Source organism: Lactuca virosa, chromosome 1, assembly GCF_052849685.1.
Source record: "Lactuca virosa cultivar CGN04683 chromosome 1, Lactuca_virosa_CGN04683_v6, whole genome shotgun sequence".
Taxonomy (NCBI): domain Eukaryota; kingdom Viridiplantae; phylum Streptophyta; class Magnoliopsida; order Asterales; family Asteraceae; genus Lactuca; species Lactuca virosa.
Window position 1 is genome coordinate 200876393 of NC_136426.1, and position 22070 is coordinate 200898462.

At 40.1% G+C, this 22070-nt stretch overlaps 1 protein-coding gene across 1 annotated transcript; it reads left to right on the top strand.

The window, feature by feature from the left end:
• The first annotated feature begins 20020 nt into the window (after nt 1-20020).
• Nucleotides 20021-21016, top strand: LOC145126509 (uncharacterized). Its single transcript, XM_079061871.1, has one exon. It carries the CDS (start codon nt 20021-20023, stop codon nt 21014-21016), a length of 996 nt encoding a protein of 331 aa, XP_078917997.1.
• Nucleotides 21017-22070: the final 1054 nt, after the last annotated feature.

Here is a 22070-nt window from a genome sequence, read left to right on the forward strand (position 1 = left end):
ATCTTTAATCCTTTGTAACACGCTGAGCAAAGGAAAATTTTCAGAATAATCATAATTCAAATGGAACGAACATATAAACTATAATAGATATAGTTTATGGAACACCGATATCATAGTTACAAAATACAGAGATACAAAACAAACGAACATATAAACTATAATTGGTATAGTTTATGGGACATAAGTACTATCTTACTAAGTATAGGTTTTATCACAGTAACGAACATATAAACTATATTAGGTATAGTTTATGGAACATATAAACAGTTATTCATTTCAAAGGATTTTCAATTATTCTACACTTAACCGTCGATATAGCTTTGTGAGATAACATCTTCAAGTACTTATTTAAGTGCCAACAAAAGCCCTGAAATTATAACCAGAGTCTCATGGAGGGAGAGCACGAATTTGTTTATAGATCTATACGGGACTGACAACCCCACACCTGAGCTGCTTGCAACAGCTAGGCCGGCAGGCCTATGGTGATAAATGTCGTATCGATTCCGACGCCTAAAGAACGTCATTTCAGGTCATCCTAGGTCATCAAGGATGCTTATAATAACTCACAATTTGGTATTGAACAACACGATTAGTGTATGAATAAGTAACCACTTCACATAGTTTTATTTAAATAATAAGGCTATAAAACATTATTTTACAAGTACCACTGGTGAATTCAGTGGGTTTTAACATAAGTACGAACACAGAAGACTATTCAAGCACAGAGAAAACATATATTCATAGTTTTATGTGAATTAAAACTACCTTTTTACCTTTATAGAGTACTATAACATTTACCCATTTTGAGTTCAACAAATTAAAACAGAAAATATAGGATTTTCTAGGAAAACATACCTACATTTTCAAAGAACAAATTGATGGTTTTCAATTACAAACATGATTATGAACTCACCAACTTAAATGTTGATACACTTTCAAAATCACTTGTATTCTCACGGAACCGATAAGACAGGTACACCCGTAAATTTTGAGAAGATGGATCCTTTAGAGTCACGTCTTTTAATACTTTTGCTACACATTTTTGACGTCATACAAACTATGTATTGAAGAGATGTAAATTTTTTACCTTATCAATGTAATGGTTGTGTTTGCTTTGATTCCTATTCTAAAATTGTTGTGATACTGTAAATGATGTCCTCCACCCCCGAACGTTTCTGCCGTTCTGGTTTGGGGGTATGACTGATTGGTATCAGAGCATTCTTTTATAGTGAACTAAGTATATCGAACCTTACATTATATACAACTATAAACACTAAGGTGCCGAAGCGCTCTGAACTAAAAGTATACTTTTAAAATATAAGTATTTTATAAGAAGTATACAAGTATACATACATACCAGAAACAGTATCACAAGAAAAACAAAACAAAAGTATTTAGATGTTGGACACTATGTTTAAACCTGGACAGTTATGTGATCATATCTGGGATAAATATAGCCTGATCAACTATATTTATTTGAGATACGACCAACATGTGTTTGGGAGTGATAGTGGTGTTGCAACAAGTCTAAAACTTACCAAAGTCTATGAAAATGAAATAACAGAACCGAACATACAATTAAAATACTATAGGAGTATTTTATAGTACCAAAATACTTAAGCTAGACACGTGAAAACAAAGAACAATTGTTGATAGATCTATAATTTCTAAGTGTATACATATAAGTTATATATAAATAATATTTTATAGACTTAGAATAGGTGATTTAAGTTTACTTCCTGTTCCTTGTTTGGTTGTGGACGTAGAGTAGGATCACTTAATCGATGGTCTATTTGGTCTTAGTTATATATAATTGGTGTACACTATGTGATTATAAGGGGGATCAGGCACAAATCACATCGTACAATTTCATTCCAAGTGTTGCTATTAATTAATGGCGATTGTTTACTTGTATTAATAGACTTCCACTGTAAATCGCATAATAGAACATTGTAACTGTCAGGATAAGATATACCATGTTCAATATTACCTGACTCATAACCACCATAAAGGACTTATCATCATTTTTCTCTTAAATTATTTTAGAGAAAGATGCCTTCGAAGAAGTTAAACAAAAAGAACAACAACCCTTCAACGAATCCACCACCGCCGCCACCTCCTCAGTACGACCCTGCTATGTTCCAAGCAGTAGTAACCACTGCAGTGGCATTAGTTATAACACAGATAAACACGAGTGACACTAGCGGGGTTGGTAGTGGCGCCTGCCCTTCTAATCAAGGAGACAGTCATGGACATCCAAGGGAGTGTTCATACAAGGACTTCATCAATGCCAATCCTCGATATTTTGATGGCACCGGTGTAATGTCCCAACTGGTAGGTATCATTATTATTCAATTTAGACTTCATGTTTTAAGGCCGACTCGACGAGTTGATGCAATGTCTCGTCGAGTAGCAGCGGGATGGGACACGTCATTTAATGATTTAACTCGGCGAGTCAGGAAGGGGACTCGACGAGTAGGAGCTGGCGGGGGAAACCCTAAATTTCAGGGTTTTTGCACCTATATATTGGACCATTAGCGCCTCCCACTGTCTTTTATCACCCCCTTGAGATCCAGAAACCCTAATTTTCGTGTGTGTGAGCCTTGTGAGTGTTTTGGAGCTTTGGAAAGTGATTTAGTGAAAGAAATTTGTAGATCAAGAGGCTAGCATCAAGGAAATTTGTGTGGATCCAGAGTCTACTTCAGTTTGGGCACATTTTGGAGGTAACCAGTTGATTACCTTGATCTCTTTCCTCCTAGAATCTCTCTTGTGTGAAGTTTAGGGTTTCTTTAGCTTATTTATAAAGGGATTATTATGTGGGAGCTAGATCTGAAGTTGAAACTTCAGATCTGAACCTTCCTTGGGTCCTAAGTTCATAAAGTTCTCAGTATTGTCATGAAAGAACCCTTCCTTATGAGTAGAGCTTCATTTCAAGCTTGGATTCGGATTTTGAGGCACACATATATGTAAAGGTAGCAAATTTACGTTGCTAATGCACTCTAGGGAGCTAGATCTACTGTTTGGAACGTAGGAATAGTTTAGAATCGCTTAATCATGGGAGTATTCGTATGGACTCGGCGAGTCGGGGAGATGACGCGGCGAGTCGAGTAGGGTTTTTGGTCCGAATTGGTCCCGCATGGACTCGGCGAGTCTGGGAGATGACTCAGCGAGTCAGTTTGGGTTTCCAAGCACTAGGTCGCGTATTGACTCGGCGAGTCTGTTAGAAAATCGGCGAGTTGAGTCGAGTAACTCTTGAATCCGTAGGGACTCGATGAAGGGAAAGTTGCACTCAGCAAATAGGTCAACATTAGGGATGAGCAGTTTTTCCCAAATCTCGATGTCGTACCGGCACCGTACCGGAACTGGTACCGAACCGTACCGAATTTAAAAATATGGGATGGTATTTGGTACTCCAAATACACAAAATTCGTGATTCGGTACCGTCAGTACCGATACTAATACCGAAAACCGGTACCATTCCCGGTACCAGTACCGATGATTTTAATTCGGTTCGGTACTTGGGATTAACTTTTGATCGAATTCGATTTTCGGGAAATCGGGAACAGTACGGGTCGGTACCGGTTTCGTCCCACGCTCATCCCTAATCAACATTGTTTGTTGACCATTGACCAGTGACTTTGACTTTGACTAAGGAGTGTCTTGTGCCTTCCAAGGGCATTTTGGTAATTTGAGTCATTATTGAGTGGACAACTTATAGGTACAGGCGAGGTATTTGGAGCTATATCTGAAGGTGTGGACAGTATTATTTCGAGCTGCTAGCGAGGTGAGTTACCCTCACTATATCAGTAGGGTCTATGGCACCAAGGTCGGCCCTTTAGGTTGTTATTCTGGTTATAGTATGTTGTATGTGGTTATAATCTGTTAGATCGGTATCAGGATAGAAAAGATGATGTTATGCTTTATGATCCATTAAGATTGGTATGTTAGTGACCTGGTTAGGTCGGTATTCTAGTTATAAGTGGTTGCTATGATAGATGATCTATGAGATAGTTATATCTGATATATATATATATATATATATATATATATATATATATATATATATATATATATATATATATATATATATATATATGTTATTTATGTGCACATGGTTAATTGTTTGATGGTTGGGTTGAGGCGGTCTTGCTTTGTGCTGAAGGCCAACATACCGACTAGCGGTCCGGATAGACTATGGGCCCTACATGACGGTCCAGTCATACCGAAGGCTCGGGATAGATCCAGATAGACTGTAGGCCTTGCAAGGTGGTCCAGTCGGGTTGAAGGTCCAGTATACATGTTGTTTTATCTGTTATTGATATGGTCTTATCGGTGTAGTATTGGTATTTTGGTGGTAACTCACTAAGCTCTCGGGCTTACAGTTTCAATTTATTGTTTTAGGTACATCAGGAGATCATGGCAAGGCAAAGGCATGACCGTACCGCTCCTTATCCTTATGATTTTGTTTCTGGGACACTCTGATGAATAATATTTTGAAAACAATTTATATAACACTATTTGGTTTTTAATGGATGAAAAGTTTAAAATTTGGCTTAAATTTTTGGATGTTACAAGTTGGTATCAGAGCCTTGGTTTGAGTGAATCGGAGGAACACTCATGTGAATCCAGTCTCAAATCAAGGAAATTTTCAAGAATAAATTCTAAAATGGTTTTCAAAACAAGGGTGGAGGATGTGAAGCGTACGATCAGCCGGAGCCAATTAGTAGATCCCAAAATACCATACATTTATTTGATATTATGATATGTTAGAACAGCATGCTGGTACTAGGCTAGGGATCTTCTGGGATCGCATGATAGAAATTGTCTGACTACTTGATGCCTGCTAGCCTAGGGTGTTCTTTGTATGAGATTGACATCATTATTGTGATTCCTTGTGTATGTATCATGGTTGTATATAATTAAGATCTTATAGCCTGAGAATATTAGATTTGGTCTTATGTTTAGGGCCAGGTTGGATATTCGAAAGTCTATGAGGTCTAGCATTATGTATAGCTACCATACACTGGTGCTATAGGGTTGATGAAAGTCTCATGGATGGCTGAGTTATGAAGAGTTAGTAGATCAGTAGTGAGATGTTTAGTATTCCTCTAGAAGTGAGGATGGAGAGTTCGTTATGATTATATATATTATTAGGGTTTGTGATGATACTTGGGACAAATATGGGTAGGTGTGGAAGGTAGTATGGTCCCGTACTACTGAAAGCACATGACCCATACGCGTAGCAAGGAAGTCATAACCCCTAGGGTTTGTGGGAATTGGTCTCCCGATATTATGTTGTTTATCTGACGCCTTTGGTATATTTTCAGTATGGTGGTGACGAGACGTTTTACGACTGGATCCGGGTCGGGATCAGGATCAGGATTAGGAGATGGAGGCCAGGGTGTGCCTGTAGCACCTGAGCCTATGGTGCAGATAGGGACAGAGGAGTTGGATGCCAACATTCGGGAGATCCTGAATGATGAGATTGCCGCTGCATTTCGAGCGCAACTACCAGAGATGTTTGGGTCGATTAAGACCGCTATGGTTGAGTACTTTGATGAGAGTTATGCAGCCTTAGCAGAGATGGCTGTCGCTGCAGCCACATCGGCTGTAACCGTGGCAGGGGGTGGAGGAGGAGCCAGCCGGACTTTTCAGTACCGAGACTTCGACAACACGAAGCCCCCGACATTTGATGGTATCCAGGATTCGATCAGGGCTATGAGGTGGTTATCTGACGTGGAGGGATATTTCTTCACGTGCTCATGTCCTACTGACCAGAAGGTCAGGTGTGCCCTAAACCTGTTGAGGCTTGGGGTCAAGGACTGGTGGAGACTGACGACTAGGTCGTACACTGATGATCAGAGAGCTGCTATTACTTGGGAACGGTTCAGGGATATGTTTCGCGCTCGCTACATTCCACGTGTGGAGCGGGAGCGGCTTGCTCAGGAGTTTTTGACTTTGAAGCAGGATGGAGAGTCGGTGATGGAGATCACCCGCATGTTCACGGAGAGGGCTATGTTTTGCCCAGAGTTTGCTTCCGAGCAGTCTTAGATGACTCGTTATCTGAGCATGATCAAGACCGATATCCGTCAGTTTTTTGCCACACAACGTTGTGATACTCTTCTGGATCTTTAGGAAGCCGCTAGGCGGCGTAAGTTGGAGTTAGAGCTGCAGTTGAAGGAGCAGCGTTAAGTTCTGGCACAGTCTCAGCCGGCACCGAAGCGGTCTAAGACCACTGATTCTAGGACCGGGGGTCAGCAGAGCTGCGCTTGTGGAAAGTTCGGCAGGGGTCATTTTGGGGTTTGTCGAGTAGGTGGTGGGTGCCACAAATGTGGCAAGGAGGGGCATTATGCCAGGGACTGTCGCCAGCCCGCCCATAAAGCAGATATGAGGATATGTTATCATTGTCATCAGGTTGGTCATGTGAAGATCAACTGTCCACAGCTCGCCGCTAAGTCGGTGCAGGTTTCCACCAGCTACTTTGAGGATTGCGGATGCGAGGCCGGTCAAGGCTCAGGGGCGTGCCTTCCAGCTCACGGCCGAGGAGGCCAGGGCAGCACCAGATGTGGTTGCAAGTATGTTTCTATCCTTTATTTCATTTATTATATATGTGTTATGCTTATCTGTTGTACCTATGTATAATACGTTTTTAGTAAACTCCTTGCCTGCATTGGTTTTATTCGACTCGGGGGTGATTCGGTCGTTCGTATCTCAGACTTTTAGTAGGGGGTTTAATGTGCCAGTAGGTGGGCTTGAGTGTCCGTTGCGAGTTTCTATCGCCAATGAACACGGGTTTTCTGCTTCTTCTGTCTACCGAGGATGTGAGTTGAAATCTTTGGGGTGTCCTTCCTGATAAATTTGATTCATATTCCCATGGGGGGAAGTATGTGTGATTGTGGGGATGGATTCGCTCAATCGTTTTGGCGCCATGATCGATTGTGACGGGCAGCGGGTTGTAGTTCGAACCCCAAATGGGGAAGGGCTGGTGGTATATGGTGAGGGTACCAGAGTAGGATCAGGGTTTTGTTCAGCAGCCAGGGCTCGACAGTATATTCAGCCCGGGTGTGCCGGTTACTTAGCGTAGGTCAGGGACCAGACTTCAGTTTCAGAGGTCCCGGTGGTTAGAGAATTTGCTGACGTGTTTCCGGGGGAGTTACCCGGAGTTCCTCCGGAGAGGCAGGTTGAGTTCAGGATTTATCTTATGTCGGGTGCGGCTCTTATCGCTAAGGCGTCGTACCGATTGGCGCCGCCAGAGATGCAGGAGTTGTCATCTCAGTTGCAGGAGCTGCTGGGTAAGCCGTTTATTCATCCGATTAGTTCTCTATGCGGAGCACCGATCCTTTTCGTCAGGAAGAAGGACGGTTCGCACTGGATGTGCATCGATTATAGGGAGTTAAACAAATGAATGGTTAAAAACCATTATCCACTCCCGAGGATAGATAATCTTTTTGATCAGTTGTAGGATGCATCTTGGTTTTCCAAGATCGATTTGAGATCCGGATATTACCAGGTTAGGGTGAGAAAGGAGGACGTGGAGAAGACCGCGTTTCGGACTCGTTATGGTCATTACGAGTTTGTGGTGATGCCATTTGGGCTCACCAACACGCCAGCAGTGTATATGGATCTGATGAACCGAGTCTGCAGGTCGATGCTCGATCGCTCGATTATTGTATTCATAGATGACATCTTGGTGTATTCCAAGACCTGGGAACAACACAAAGAGCATCTGCGGGAGTTATTGGGAGTTTTGAGGCGCGAACAGCTTTATGCCAAGTTCTCGAAGTGTGAGTTTTGGTTGCGAGAGGTCCAGTTCCTTGGACACCTCATTAATCGGGAGGGGATTTTGATCGATCCGTCCAAACTCGAGGCGGTTATGCAGTGGGAGATTCTGAAATCTCCCTCAGATATCAGAAGCTTCTTGGGATTAGCAGGGTACTACCGGAGGTTTATTCAGGTTTTTCCAAGATTGCGGTACCTCTCACTCGTCTGACGAGTAAGGAGGTGGATTTCCGGTGGGGCCCCGAGCAGCAGAGGGCGTTTGAGACCCTCAGGCAGCGTCTGTGTAAAGCTCCAGTGTTGAACCTCCCAGAATGGGTTGAAGACTTCATGGTATTCTGTGATGCGTCCATCACAAGGTTGGGAGCGCTCCCCATGCAGAGGGGACGGGTGATTAGATATACATTGTGACAGTTGAAGCCGCATGAGAGTAGGTATCCTACTCATGATTTGGAGTTGGGGGGCGGTGGTTTTTACCCTCAAGATATGGAGACATTATCTATATGGGGTCCATTGTACCATATATACAGATCACAAGAGTTTGAGGCACATCATGGATCAGCCCAACCTGAACATGAGGCAGCACAAGTGGCTGGATGTAGTCAAGGACTATGATTGTGAGATCCTTTGCCACCCTGGTAAAGCGAATGTGGTGGTGGAAGCTTTGAGCCGCAAGGCAGTGGGGTCTTCCACCCTAACAAAATGTATGAGGATAGCCGTGGATCCTCCGATTGTGAGTTTGATCAGGGACGCGCAGGTTGAGGGTATGAGACAAGAGAATTGGAAGAAGGAAAAGAGTAAGGGTGAAAACACCCGGTTTGTGCAGGATGGACGAGGATTGATGACCAGTTATGGTCGTTTATGGGTTCCGATGTCTGGGGGAGTCAGACAGACCGTTTTGGAGGAGGCTCATAAGTCTCATTTCTCCATTCACCCAAGAGCCACCAAGATGTTTAGAGACCTGAGTTTGAGTTACTGGTGGTTGTGTATGAAGCGAGAAATCGCTGGGTATGTCGAGAGGTGCCTGACTTGTAGGATGGTCAAGGCCGAGCATCAGAGACCGCTTGGTCTGTTACAGCCCTTGGAGATTCCCATGTGGAAATGGGAGCAAATCTCGATGGATTTCATTACTAAGTTGTCGAAGACAACGAAGGGACTTGATGATATATGGATTATTGTTGATCGATTGACCAAGAGTGCTCACTTCTTGGCTATTCGGGAAAGTTCTTTGGCTGAGAAATTAGCCGATGTGTATGTTCGTGAGATCGTTGCTCGGCACGGGGTACCATTTTCCATTGTTTCCGACCCGGATGTCAGGTTTACTTCCCGTTTCTGGCAGAAGTTCCACGAGGAACTGGGCATGCGGTGCACTTTAGTAGAGTGTTTCATCCTCAGACCGACGAGCAGAGTGAGCAGACCATTCAGACCGTCGAGGATATGTTGAGGGCGTTTGTTATTGATTTTGGAGGGAGTTGGGATTCTCACCTACCTCTTGCAGAGTTTTCTTACAACAATAGCTATCATTCTAGTATTGGTGCCCCGCCTTTTAAGCTGTTGTATGGTTGGAGATGTAGAGCCCTGACCTGTTGGGGTGAGGTTGGACACATGGTAATGGGTCGGACGGAGGTAGTTTTGCAGACTACCGAAAAGATTCAGCAGATCAGACAGCGGTTGCAGACCGCTCAGTGTCGGCAAAAGAGTTACGTTGACAGACGCCGATCGGATTTGGAGTTTCAGGTCGATGATATGGTGCTCTTGAAGGCCTCACCCTGGAAGGGCGTGATTCGCTTCAGAAAAAGGGGAAAGTTGGGTCCCCGCTATATTGGACCGTTCAGGGTCATTGCCAGGATTGGTAAAGTGGCATACAAGTTGGAATTACCGGATGAGCTCAGTCAGATTCACAACACCTTTCACGTTTTGCAATTGCGAAAGTGCATTATGGACCAGGAGGCAGTGGTACGATTGGATAACATTCAGGTTGATGAGTGCCTGAATTATGTTGAGAGGCTGGTGGCTGTTTTGGAAAGGAAAGTGAAAGTTCTGCGAAACAAGGAGGTCCCGTTGGTGAAGGTACAATGGGAGCATCAGAGGGGATCTGAGTGGACATGGGAGCCGGAGGCTGAGATGCAAGAGCATTACTCAGAGTTATTCACTACAGCAGACTTCGAGGACGAAGTCTAAAATAAGTGGGGGAGAATTGTAACGTCCCAACTGGCAGATATGATTATTATTCAATTTAGACTTCATGTTTTAAGGCCTAATCGACGAGTTGATGCTATGAGTCGTCGAGTAGCAGCAAGATGGGACACATCATTTAATGATTTAACTCGGCGAGTCGGGAAAGGGACTCGATGAGTAGGATCTGGCGGGGGAAACCCTAAATTTCAGGGTTTTTGCACCTATATATTGGACCATAAACGCCTCCAACTATCTTTTATCACCCCCTTGAGAGCCAGAAACCCTAATTTTCGTGTGTGTTAGCCTTGTGAGTGTTTTGGAGCTTTGGAAAGTGATTTAGTGAAGGAAATTTGTAGATCAAGAGGCTAGATTCAAGGAAATTTGTGTGGATCCAGAGTCTACTCCAGTTTGGGCACATTTTGGAGGTAACCAGCTGATTACCTTGATCTCTTTCCTCCTAAAATCTCTCTTGTGAGAAGTTTAGGGTTTCTTTAGGTTATTTATTAAGTGATTATTGTATGGGAGCTAGATCTGAAGTTGAAACTTCAGATCTGAACCTCCCATGGGTCCTAAGTTCATAAAGTTCTCAGTATTTTCATGAAAGAACCCTTCCTTATGAGTAGAGCTTCATTTCAAGCTTGGATTCGGATTTTGAGGCGCGCAAATACGTAAAGGTAGCAACTTTACGTTGCTAATGCACTCTAGGGACCTAGATCTACTGTTTGGAATAGAGGACTAGTTTAGAATCACTTGATCATGGGAGTATTTCTATGGACTCGACGAGTCTGGGAGATGACTCGGCGAGTCGAGTAGGGTTTTTGGTCCGAATTGGTCCCACGTGGACTCGGCGAGTCTGAGAGATGACTCAGCAAGTCAGTGTGGGTTTCCAAGCACTGGGTCACGTATTGACTTGGCGAGTCTGTTAGAAACTCGGCGAGTTGAGTCGAGCAACTCTTGAATTAGTAGGGACTCGATGAAGGGAAAGTTGCACTCAGCAAATAGGTCAACATGGAGTGTTGACCATTGACCAGTGACTTTGACTTTGACTAGGGAGTGTCTTATGCCTTCCAAGGGCATTTTGGTAATTTAAGTAATTATTTAGTGGACCACTTATGGGTATAGGTGAGGTGGTTGGAGCTATATCTGGAGGTGTGGACAGTATTATTCCGAACTGCTAGCGAGGTGAGTTATCCTCACTATATCAGTAGGGTCTAAGGCACCAAGGTCGGACCTTTAGGTTGTTATTCTAGTTATAGTATGTTGTATGTGGTTATGATATGTTAGATCGGTATCAGGATAAACTGGATGTTGTTATGCTTTATGATCCGTTAGGATTGGTATGTTAGTGACCTGGTTAGGTCAGTATTCTGTTATAAGTGATTGCTATGATAGATGATCTGTGAGATAGTTATATCTGATATATATATATATATATATATATATATATATATATATATATATATATATATATATATGGCAGTATATGTTATTTATGTGGACATGGTTAATTGTTTGGTGGTTGGGTTGAGGCAGTCCTGCTTTGTGCTGAAGGCCAACATACCCGACGAGCGGTCCGGATAGACTGTGGGCCCTGCATGACGGTCTAGTCATACCGAAGGCTCGAGATAGATCCAGAAAGACCGTAGGCCTTGCAAGGTGGTCCAGTCAGGCTGAAGATCCAGTATACATGTTGTTTTATCTGTTATTGATATGGTATTATCGGTGTAGTATTGGTATTTTGGCGGTAACTCACTAAGCTCTCGGGCTTACAGTGTCAGTTTATTGTTTCAGGTACATCAGGAGATTGTGGCAAGGCAAAGGCGTGACCGTACCGCTCCTCATCCTTATGATTTTGTTTTTGGGACACTAAGATGAATAATATTTTGAAAACAATTTGTATAACACTATTTGGTTTTTAATGGATGAAAAGTTTAAAATTTGGCTTAAATTTTTGGATGTTACAACCGGAGGTGTCATTGCCTTAACACGTTGGTTCGAGAAGATTGAATCAATATTCGAGATCTGTGCGTGACCCGAGACCAGCAAAGTGAAATTTGTAGCATGCACCTTAGCAGAGAGAGCTCTCACTTGGTGGAACAGCCAAGTCAAGTCCCTGAATCTCCTAGTAGCCAACACTATGAGTTAGGGTGATTTGAAAGAACTAATGTTAGCCGAATACTGCCTGCGTGGCGAAATGCAAAAACTAGAGCAAGAGCTCTGGAGTCTAAAGATGAAGGGCTCCGATGTTGCTGCTTACACTGCTAGGTTCAGTGACCTGGATCTTCTTTGTCCTTGGATGGTCACCTCGGAGAGCCGATGTGCTGGAAACATCCAGTTATGTAACAAATGGAACTACAACCACACGAGAGTTTGCAGAGAAATGCTTTGCAAGAACTGCAACAGAAAGGGGCACACCGCCCATTTCTGTAGGACGCCAGTGCAACCAACCAACCAGGCCACTAGTGGAGGAGTAAGCCAAGCTTGCTATGAATATGGCGAAACAGGGCACTACAATAGGGACTACCCTAAAGCAACAAATGTTGGCAACACGGGGAGAGTGTTAGCAATGGTTCAAGAGGAGGCAGTAGCAGATCCCACCGTAGTCACGGGTACGTTCCTCCTCGACAACTCTTATGCATGATTTATCTTTGATAGTGGTGCGGAGAGGAGTTTTGATAGTCATAACTTCAAACACTTACTCAAACACAATCCCCAAAAACTAAACAAAACATTCACTATCGAGATGGCTAACGGAAAGAAAGAGAGCACTAACAACGTATTCATAGGCTGTACCCTCACTTTAAACGATTATTCCTTTCCAATTGATCTTATTCCGATCACCATAAAAAGCATCGATGTCATCATCGGCATGGATTGGCTAAGTCCTAATCATGCTGATATTCTTTGCTACGAAAAAGCCATTTGCCTTACTCTGCCAAACGACGAAGCCCTCGTTATCTACGGTGACAAACTGATCACGAACCTTCGCATCATTTCGTGCATCCAATCCCAAAAATACCTGCGAAAGGAGTGCCTCACATTCCTAGCTCATGTAGTTAACGAAAAGCAAGAAGTTAAAGACCTCGAGAGCATCCCCGAAGTCTGCACTTCCCTGAACTTCGAGGAATTCCTCCTGAACTTCGAGTCAAGTTTTGAATCGACTTGATCCCTGGAGCTACCCCCATAGCCAAATCCCCATACCATCTAGCACCAGCAGAAATGCATGAATTATCCAGCAAATTAAAAGAACTGCTCCGTAAGGGATACATTAGACTAAGCTTCTCACCCTAGGGAGCACCGTTCTTGTTCGTGAAGTAGAAGGATGGATCTTTCCAGATGTGCACAGACTACCGCGAGCTAAACAAACTCACTATTAAGAATCACTACCCACTACCCAGAATACACGACCTCTTCGACCAACTCCAAGGAGCAAGCTACTTCTCAAAGATAGACCTGCGATCGGGGTATCACCAATTATGAGTCCATGAGAGTAATGTTCCCAACATAGCATTTCGAACCCAATATGGTCACTACAAATTTGTAGTGGTTCCATTTGGTCTAACCAACGCACCCGCTGTGTTCATGGACTTAATGAATCGGGTGTGCCGCCCTTTTCTAGACAAATTCATGATAGTGTTCATAGATGATATACTTATTTATTCACGAAGCAAGGAAGAACATAGTCAGCACTTGAGACAAGTTCTAGAAATGTTACGGGCAAAGAAGGTATATGCAAAATTATGTAAGTGCGAGTTTTGGATAAGGAAGGTAACTTTATTGGGTCATGTGGTTAGCGAAGAAGGCATACATGTGGACCCTTAAAATAAAGGTAATCGAGAATTGGTCGGCACCGAGAACACCCACAAAAATTCATCAATTCTTGGGTCTTGCTGGCTACTATCGCCGATTCAAACAAAATTTCTCTAGAGTCGCTAAACTGCTTACTATCCTGACTTAGAAGGGCGTAACTTTTAATTGGGGAGAAAAACAAGACAGTGCATTCTAGACGCTGAAGCAAGCATGTGCAGCGCACCTATCTTGTCTCTTCCAGAAGGGATAGAGGATTTCATTGTATACTGCGATGCATCTAATCAGGGGCTAGGCTGTGTGCTTATGGAGTGGGGAAAAGTTATTGCTTACGCCCCGAGACAGCTTAAGGCACACGAAGTCAACTACACAACTCACGATCTTGAGTAGGGAGCAGTGTTCTTTGCCCTAAAAATGTGGAGACATTACCTTTATGGTACCAAGTGTACTATCTTCACTAACCACAAAAGCCTTTAACACATCCTCGATCAGAAAAAACTTAACATGATGCAGCGGTGATGGGTAGATCTACTTAATGATTATGAATAAGAAATTCGCTATCATCCTGGTAAAGCCAACGTGGTAGCCGATGCCCTTAGCCTGAAGGAGTACTCAGGTCGTAGAGTGAAGGCATTAACCATGATGATCCATTCTCATTTGTCCACACAAATCAAAAAGGCTCAGCTAGAAGCCTTAAAACCAGAAAATGTGGCGGATGAATCCTTAAGGGGAATGGAGAAGAACTTTGAGATCAAGGGAGACGGAGTTCGTTAGTTCATGGACCGGATCCGGACCCCGAAATTCGGTGGTTATAGGAATGTTGTCTTGAATGAAGCACATAAGACTCGATACTCCGTCCACCCAGGTTCGGATAAGATGTATCTATTGGATTAGGTGTCTAAGCCCATAACTATTTTGGTATGTACTTGACCCGATTATGAGCATGGTCCTTTTGGTTTGCCTTCACCATAGCATCTGATAGGAGGAATTATGGAGAAAAAGGATTTATTATGATTTATTAGTGTATTATAAGAATAATATATTAATTGAGAAATCATATTATTTAATTAGTATTGATCATAAATTAATTTGGAATTAATTTGATGATCAAAAGAGACTAATTAAATTAACGGGGACTGATTATGCAAATCAGTAATATTTATAGTTTGGGCTCATGGACCTTATTGGTATAAGGTGGACGAAATCTCTATGAGAGTCCATAAAGATTTCGTCCAAGGCTTGTCCATTAAGGAGTCCATATGTTGCTTAGGGCCTAAGCAAGGGAATTAGGGTTTCCAAGTTGATAATTGTTGGGGTACAAAGTTATTCATGATTGACTTTGTAATTGTTTGACTTTTGTAAAACCCACTTGCATGTGGTGCATTAGCCTTGTGACACATGTGTTAGTGAGAGTGAGAGAGAGACATGTAAATACCTCTATATAAGGTGGGTTTGTCCACTTGTAGAGGTGTGCTTAAGAGATGTAGTCATAGTGATTAGTGAATGAGATATTTATGAAGTTCTAGACTAGATCCCTTTTTGCACTCATTTACTATGATCTAATATATCTTTTAGCACCCAAATCACCATGTTCAATTGTGTAAACTTTAATTCCGCATGCCAAACAATGTTCTTTGTCACTACAATTGGTATCAGAGCGGGTCTTCAAGATCAAGGTGATTTTTGAAGAACGATTCTCGGTTTGGCAACATTTGTCACAATCGGAGCAATTTTTGGTGAGTCTCTCTCTATGATCTCTCTTAATAATTGAATTGTGTGTTATGTTTTTGAATGTTGACCAATTTGTTTCGTTGAATCTAATCCGTTTTTACCCCATTGGTGATTCAACAAATTTTTTTTAAACGATCAAGCCCAAATCTGAATTTAAAAGATTTAATTCATTGTTATTCATTGATCCAAGTTTTAAAGCCCAAATTCCAATTGATTACTGTTCATTCTCGTTTTGAGCCCAAATTCGTTTACAGTGTAAACTCGTTCTTGATATTATCACATGCTTCAATGACTTGTACTTTCCAGTGTTCTTGAATGTTCATACGAACATGATTTCGTCTTGTCCTTCTTAGCATTCGTTGCTTATAAAATCTGTCTTGTGAATCGATTTCACTTGGGTTGTACCAATATAAAGTCGATTATGATCAAGCTATTGATAATCGGTTCAATTGAAAAGTCAATCTTAAAGTCAACATTCATGTTCTTGATCAATTGAACACGGAATTGAAAGTTGAACTGGATTTGGAGATTGGATATTGAAATCGATATTGAATGATGATCTGATTTTGAAGTCAGAGACTATTGATTTTGAAAATAATAAATCGATTTTGAACAGTAAAAGCAAAGAACTGTGATCGATTAGCGAAGGATTGGTCACGGATTGGAATTGTTATTGAAAGGGTTTGTTAATGGTTGATTCAATGTCGATGATTTCTGTATATGAAGAAAGTTTGGAATTAAAGAGGTTCGATAGTTGAATTGATTGAAGTGCTCAACAGTTGTCAAAACTCATGTTCTTGGCTATGTGGAAACGAAAAAGCTTGAGTTTTTTAATCGAATGGTTTTTGAGTTTTGTTGGTTGATTGGAAACGAACTGGAAACAAATTGGAGTTTTTGATAGGTTGAAATTTGTTGTTGATGACAACGATTTTGGAATTGGGGCGAATGTTCGGATGTTTGGAGTCGATGGTTGATGATAGAACGAACGAAAGTTTTTCGTTTTGTGGTGATTTTTGGATGTCGACGAGTTTTTGGATGTTTGGTAAACTGAAAAACGAACGAAAAATGATCGACTATGTTGATTTGGTTATTAAGATTCGAAGATTTGGGAATCGATGGTTTGGTGAACCGGAACGAAGAACTATAACAATGAACAGTAAGAACGAAGAATGATTTTTGGGTTGAATGTACGAACTGTAAGAATGAGAATCTTATTCAGAGGTATTCAGAGGTTACTGTTCATTGGATAGGCTTCAAATGCTTCGAATTCGTGTGTTTGGGAAAATTTTCGTTTGAAGAGGAGAGAAAATTTTGGGGAAGATGATTTTCATACGAAGAGGAGAGAGAAGGAAAATTTTCGTATGTTTGGCAAAATTTCGTATGTTTGGAAGCAAAACCAAAATTTTCGAATATAGTCCCTCAAATTTCAAATGGTTGTCAATTGGGAAAAGGCTTCGTATGATCGAGCAAAAGTCTTCGTATGTTTTGATTAAAAAGTAGAATTTTCGAATTCAGCCCCTGAAATTTCGAATGTTTGACAAACTCAACAATTAATTGAAGTTTCGAATGTTTGACACTTTTCACCCAGATTCGAAAATTTTCTGAAATTTCGAATGCTTGATCAACTCTTTGTATGTTTGGTACACAATGGCAGAATTTTCGAAAATAGTCCCTGAGGCTTCGAATGTTTGGCGGTTCATACCCAAATTCGAAAAGGACTGTTTTTTGCTGAAAATTGAAGAAAATGCATTTCAGGCCCCTACCGTTTGTGCAAATTGATGTTTTCTACCCAACTTTGGAAAAGGGGGAGAGTTTTGCATATTTTGTTGTTTTGGGCGCATCGGGTCACTGCAGAATTTTGAAATTGACAATTTCTACCCATTTTTGAGAAATTTTGTCAAAGGCGATCTGTGAACGAAGCTAAAAATTAAATATTTTTTGGATTTTCCGGATTGAAGCACACAGTTTATGCCACATGTTAAGGGGGAGTTTTGACACGAAAAATTCCAAATAGAGCACGTTCTTTTTCCTTGGAAGTTTTATAATCAAATTTCAATTATAAAAAGGGGGCGAAGTTTATATGGAAGTTCCAACATGAATTTTTCATATTACGCGGGTTTGAAGACCGAAGTGATCTTGAAGTTTTGAAGCCTACGAGATGATGCAATTGGATGTTCGGAAATGATGTATTAGAAATGGGTTTGGTTTTATTGAAGAAGTTTTGGGGTGTGTTTTTAAGCGCAAATTTTGGGTGATTATTTGGAGTTAATCATTCGTTGTTGCTCGGTTTGTATGGTCTCACATCCTAGAGCCCAAATTGAAGAATCATGAAAGAATTGAAGATTGAAGTTTGTTTCGACATGTGTCACCTTTGAGGCTCGAACCGCGTAGTTGCTCGATTTTGGAAGATTTGAAGTGGGTCATTCATTCCTAAATTTGAGGGGGAGAATATTGGGGTACAAAGTTAGTCATGATTGACTTTGTAATTGTTTGACTTTTGTAAAACCCACTTGCATGTGGTGCATTAGCCTTTTGACACATGTGTTAGTGAGAGTGAGAGAGAGACATGTAAACACCTCTATATAAGGTGGGTTTGTCCACTTGTAGAGGTGTGCTTAAGAGATGTAGTCATAGTGATTAGTGAGTGAGATATTTATGAGGTTCTAGACTAGATCCCTTTTTGTACTCATTTACTATGATTGAATATATCTTTTAGCACCCAAATCACCATGTTCAATTGTGCAAACTTTAATTTCGCATGCCAAATCATGTTCTTTGTCACTACAATAACCTTAGAAGCCTCAACTATAAAAAGAACCCCAAATGCTCCCAAAAATGTCCCAGGCCATTCTAAGAGAGTCCTAGACGTTTTGAATCCTCCTCCTCTCTCTTATATTCTTCTTTGTTGCTAGTGGTGTTTGTGACTCCATTAGAGGTGCAACAATTGGGGCACTAAGCTTTCAACAGTCAAGGACTTTGTGGATTGTTCTTGTTATTGCTACATAACAAGTAAGGTAAGATTCCAAACCCTTATTTACATATGAATTTCTTTCTTAGACAAGTTAGATTAAGGTTTATGCTTTGGAAGATTGTTTGCATGTATAATTTGAGGAAAACCTAGATCTAAAGCATTAGGGTTGCATGTACACCATAGGAATTATGTTATGTTCAAAACGCATCAGTGGTATCAGAGCCTAGGGTTGTTTTTGGTTACATGATGCAAAAGTTAAGTTTTCAAAAGACAGTGTGTTCACCTCGTGAACACAGTCTGACAGCAGATTTCGAAACTTTTGCCCTAATTTGATTTGGATAATTACCATAAATTGTTTTTCCAATTAAAAATCAGATTTTTGTATTTTGGTAATTGATATCCTAATCAAATTAATAGATAATTGTCAATTTAAGATAATTACTTGTTTTATAAGATAAAGACTAATTATTTGTATTTTGATTTGAATTATCTTGTAAGAAAAAAAAATGGATTAGGTCAAATTATGTGATAATTATTAGTTATATGATATTTAATTAGTTTTCAAATTTGATCTAAAAGATATTTTGAAAAGTTTTAAATTTTGCCCTCAAGTTTTGGAATTTATAATTTAATTAAAAGGTATTAATTTGAAATATTAAATTCTAGAACCCTAGTGTTTTGAAAAGTTCAAATTACACCCTTATGGTTTTATTAAATTAGTTAAGTGTTTAATTAAAAGGGAAAATTAATGAATCCAGAATAATATGGTTTAAGATTAATCAAATTAAAAGTTACTAATAGATTAAATCACCTAATATTTTAATAGTGTAAAATACACCCTTATACTATATAAAATTAATAGTCTAATATTATATATGTATGAGTTAAGAGTTAGTCTTACTGTTAGTATGCCTCATTCACGAAGCTGGTCTGTAAGGGGAGTTTAAGAAAGCGGCCTATAAATTACCGTCATTGGGTATCCACTCTTACCCACCTCACTCTTGACTAGTGTAGGGTCATTAGCCGAACGGGTAGGATAAGACACAACCTTCCATTATAAATATAATGAAATACGAAGTAACTAAACACTTTTACAAATTCCCAAATCTTAGTTACTTTAGGAAAAATGTAGAATTGGTGCTAAATCATGAAATTGCACATTGCGCCTTGTTGGTCGTTAGTGGAGCGTGTGTGGTTAACTGGCACACTAATATGGGACCAAAGAAGGATGGCAATGGGTTTCTCGTAAGCTTATCATTGATCAATGGAGCGTGTGTGGTTAACCGACATATTGATTTGGTGGTGCTAAATCATGAAACTACTGCTTTTCATGGCATTGCATTTCCATCACTTGAAGTTCTGACATTTAAAGATATGAAAGGTTGGCAGAGATGGTCGATTAATAGTGGTGATGACCATAGGACTTCTAGATCATTTCCTCGTCTTCATCGGATGTATTTAATAAATTGTCCAGAACTAGCTGAAGTGTCAATCGGATTGATACCTTCACTTCGGGTTTTATATATACAAGAATGTTCCGAAGCAGTGTTAAGAAGCATGGTTGGTTTGTCCTCATCACTTGTTGAGTTAAAAATGTTAAATGTCAAAGGACTTACTCAACTACATGGAGAAGTTTTAATGCATCTTAGGGCACTTGAAGATCTTTATATTAAAAATTGTGATGATCTGAGGTACTTGTGGGAACAAGAATCAGATGCATACAATAGACTTGTGAGCTTACAAAAGATGGAAGTAAGGTGGTGTAAAAACTTGGTTTCATCAGCTAAGAAAGAGGATAATTTTGGGATAAACATGGAATCTCTTAAACGAGTGGAACTTTGTTATTGTGATGCACTGGAGAGTTACAATTGTCCAAATAGTGTTGAGAGGTTGGAGATAACTAATTGTGGTTCAATGACATCCTTGACCTTCTCAGCAGTGCAGGAGCACTCATCCCCTCTTACTGAATTGATGGTCGGTGATTGTGATAACATACAATTACAACCCAAACCCATTCCAGTCAAAGATTTTCGTTTTCTCTCCATGTCTCGCCTAACATATCTTTTCATCAATAATTGCAAGAATCTAAAGTCATATTCTCATGAGCATTTTCAAATTCTCACATCTTTGGAGCTAATGTTTATGTATGGTTGTCCAAGTGTAGACTACTCCTTCCCTTGTGGGGTGTGGCCTCCTAATTTAAGCAAATTAAGGATAGGTGGCTTAAATAAGCCCATGTCAAAGTGGGGCCCACAGAATTTTCCAACCTCACTAGTTGAACTAGAGTTATATGGAAAAAATCTAGGAGTAGATTCATTTTCAGTGTCAGACAATGTGAGGAATCCTACTACTACATCATCATCTTCAACTTTTCTTCTTCCACCATCTCTGGTTTCTCTAGCAATCAATGCTTTTACAGATGTGGAATCATTTTCAGAGGTCTTACCACACCTCCCCTGCCTTAAAAGACTTCATATCATATCATGTCCGAAGATTACAGATCTTAAGACAACTTCCGGCCCATCAAATTTGACAATATATGTGGGGAAGTAAAACAGGTATGTCATCTCCTTTCACATCATATGTGGTTATTTTTTTTAATAAGGTTATTATAATCATTGTTTCTTATCAAATGTGAAAGAGGGTTCTACGACTTGTATGAGTTGTATCCCTGTCTGGATTTTATAGATATTACGTCCCATCTCTTATGATAGCTATAAACATCACAAATTCTTTTAGTTTTTTTATTTTTATAAATGCAATATTCCTTAAAAAGTAAGATTTCAATTTCTGTATTTTTTTTTTTCAATAATTATCCAAAAGTATTAGGAAAATTAATTATGAGACTTGTTTGTTTTTCGTTTGGTGATAAGATTATTTCAATATTGAACTAACGGCAAAACTAGTACTGAAAGAAGAATAAACTATAGCTGCAGTAGTTGAATAATTTTTCGTTTTTTGTAGAACTTTTACCATTAAGTTGCTAGGTATATTTGTTGCTACTGTATTATTTTATCTTTGTTGCACTACTTCTTAGTGTTTTCTTTTTCGTTGTCATTTTGTAGTTTTCGTTCATATTGGCTTCTAGTGAACTTGTGCATTGTTGAAAGAATTACTAGAAAACATAACTAAATTGTGTACAATTCGGACTTTAATCCAAGAAACTATGACACTTTTATTTGGACATCAGAAATTTTGACTTTTTATGTCAAACCCATTGGCCTTAAGATATTGATTTTGCTAGTAATTTAGAAAACTGGCACCATCTTAATCCCTTTGTAACCTTTGCTATATAACATCAGATATCTTAACAAATTTGTATCAGTTTCAAGGTTAGAAATAATCCAGTTCACATTAAACGTAATCTGTTTTGGTAAAAAAAATATGCTCAAAATCTGTATAGCAGGAGTAATTGTGTTTTTTCTGTTGTTATTCTGAGCATTGGCTGACCAGTGTATTATAAGGGGGGTCCATGGACCCCCCTTAAAAACTTGAAAGCCGATTTTAACCCCCATTTTACTAAAACAGCCCTTAAAAATCCAGCTGAAATTATCCTTTTGGCACCCACTTTGGCTGAAAAAACATATTTTATTTTTAACAGGAAAAC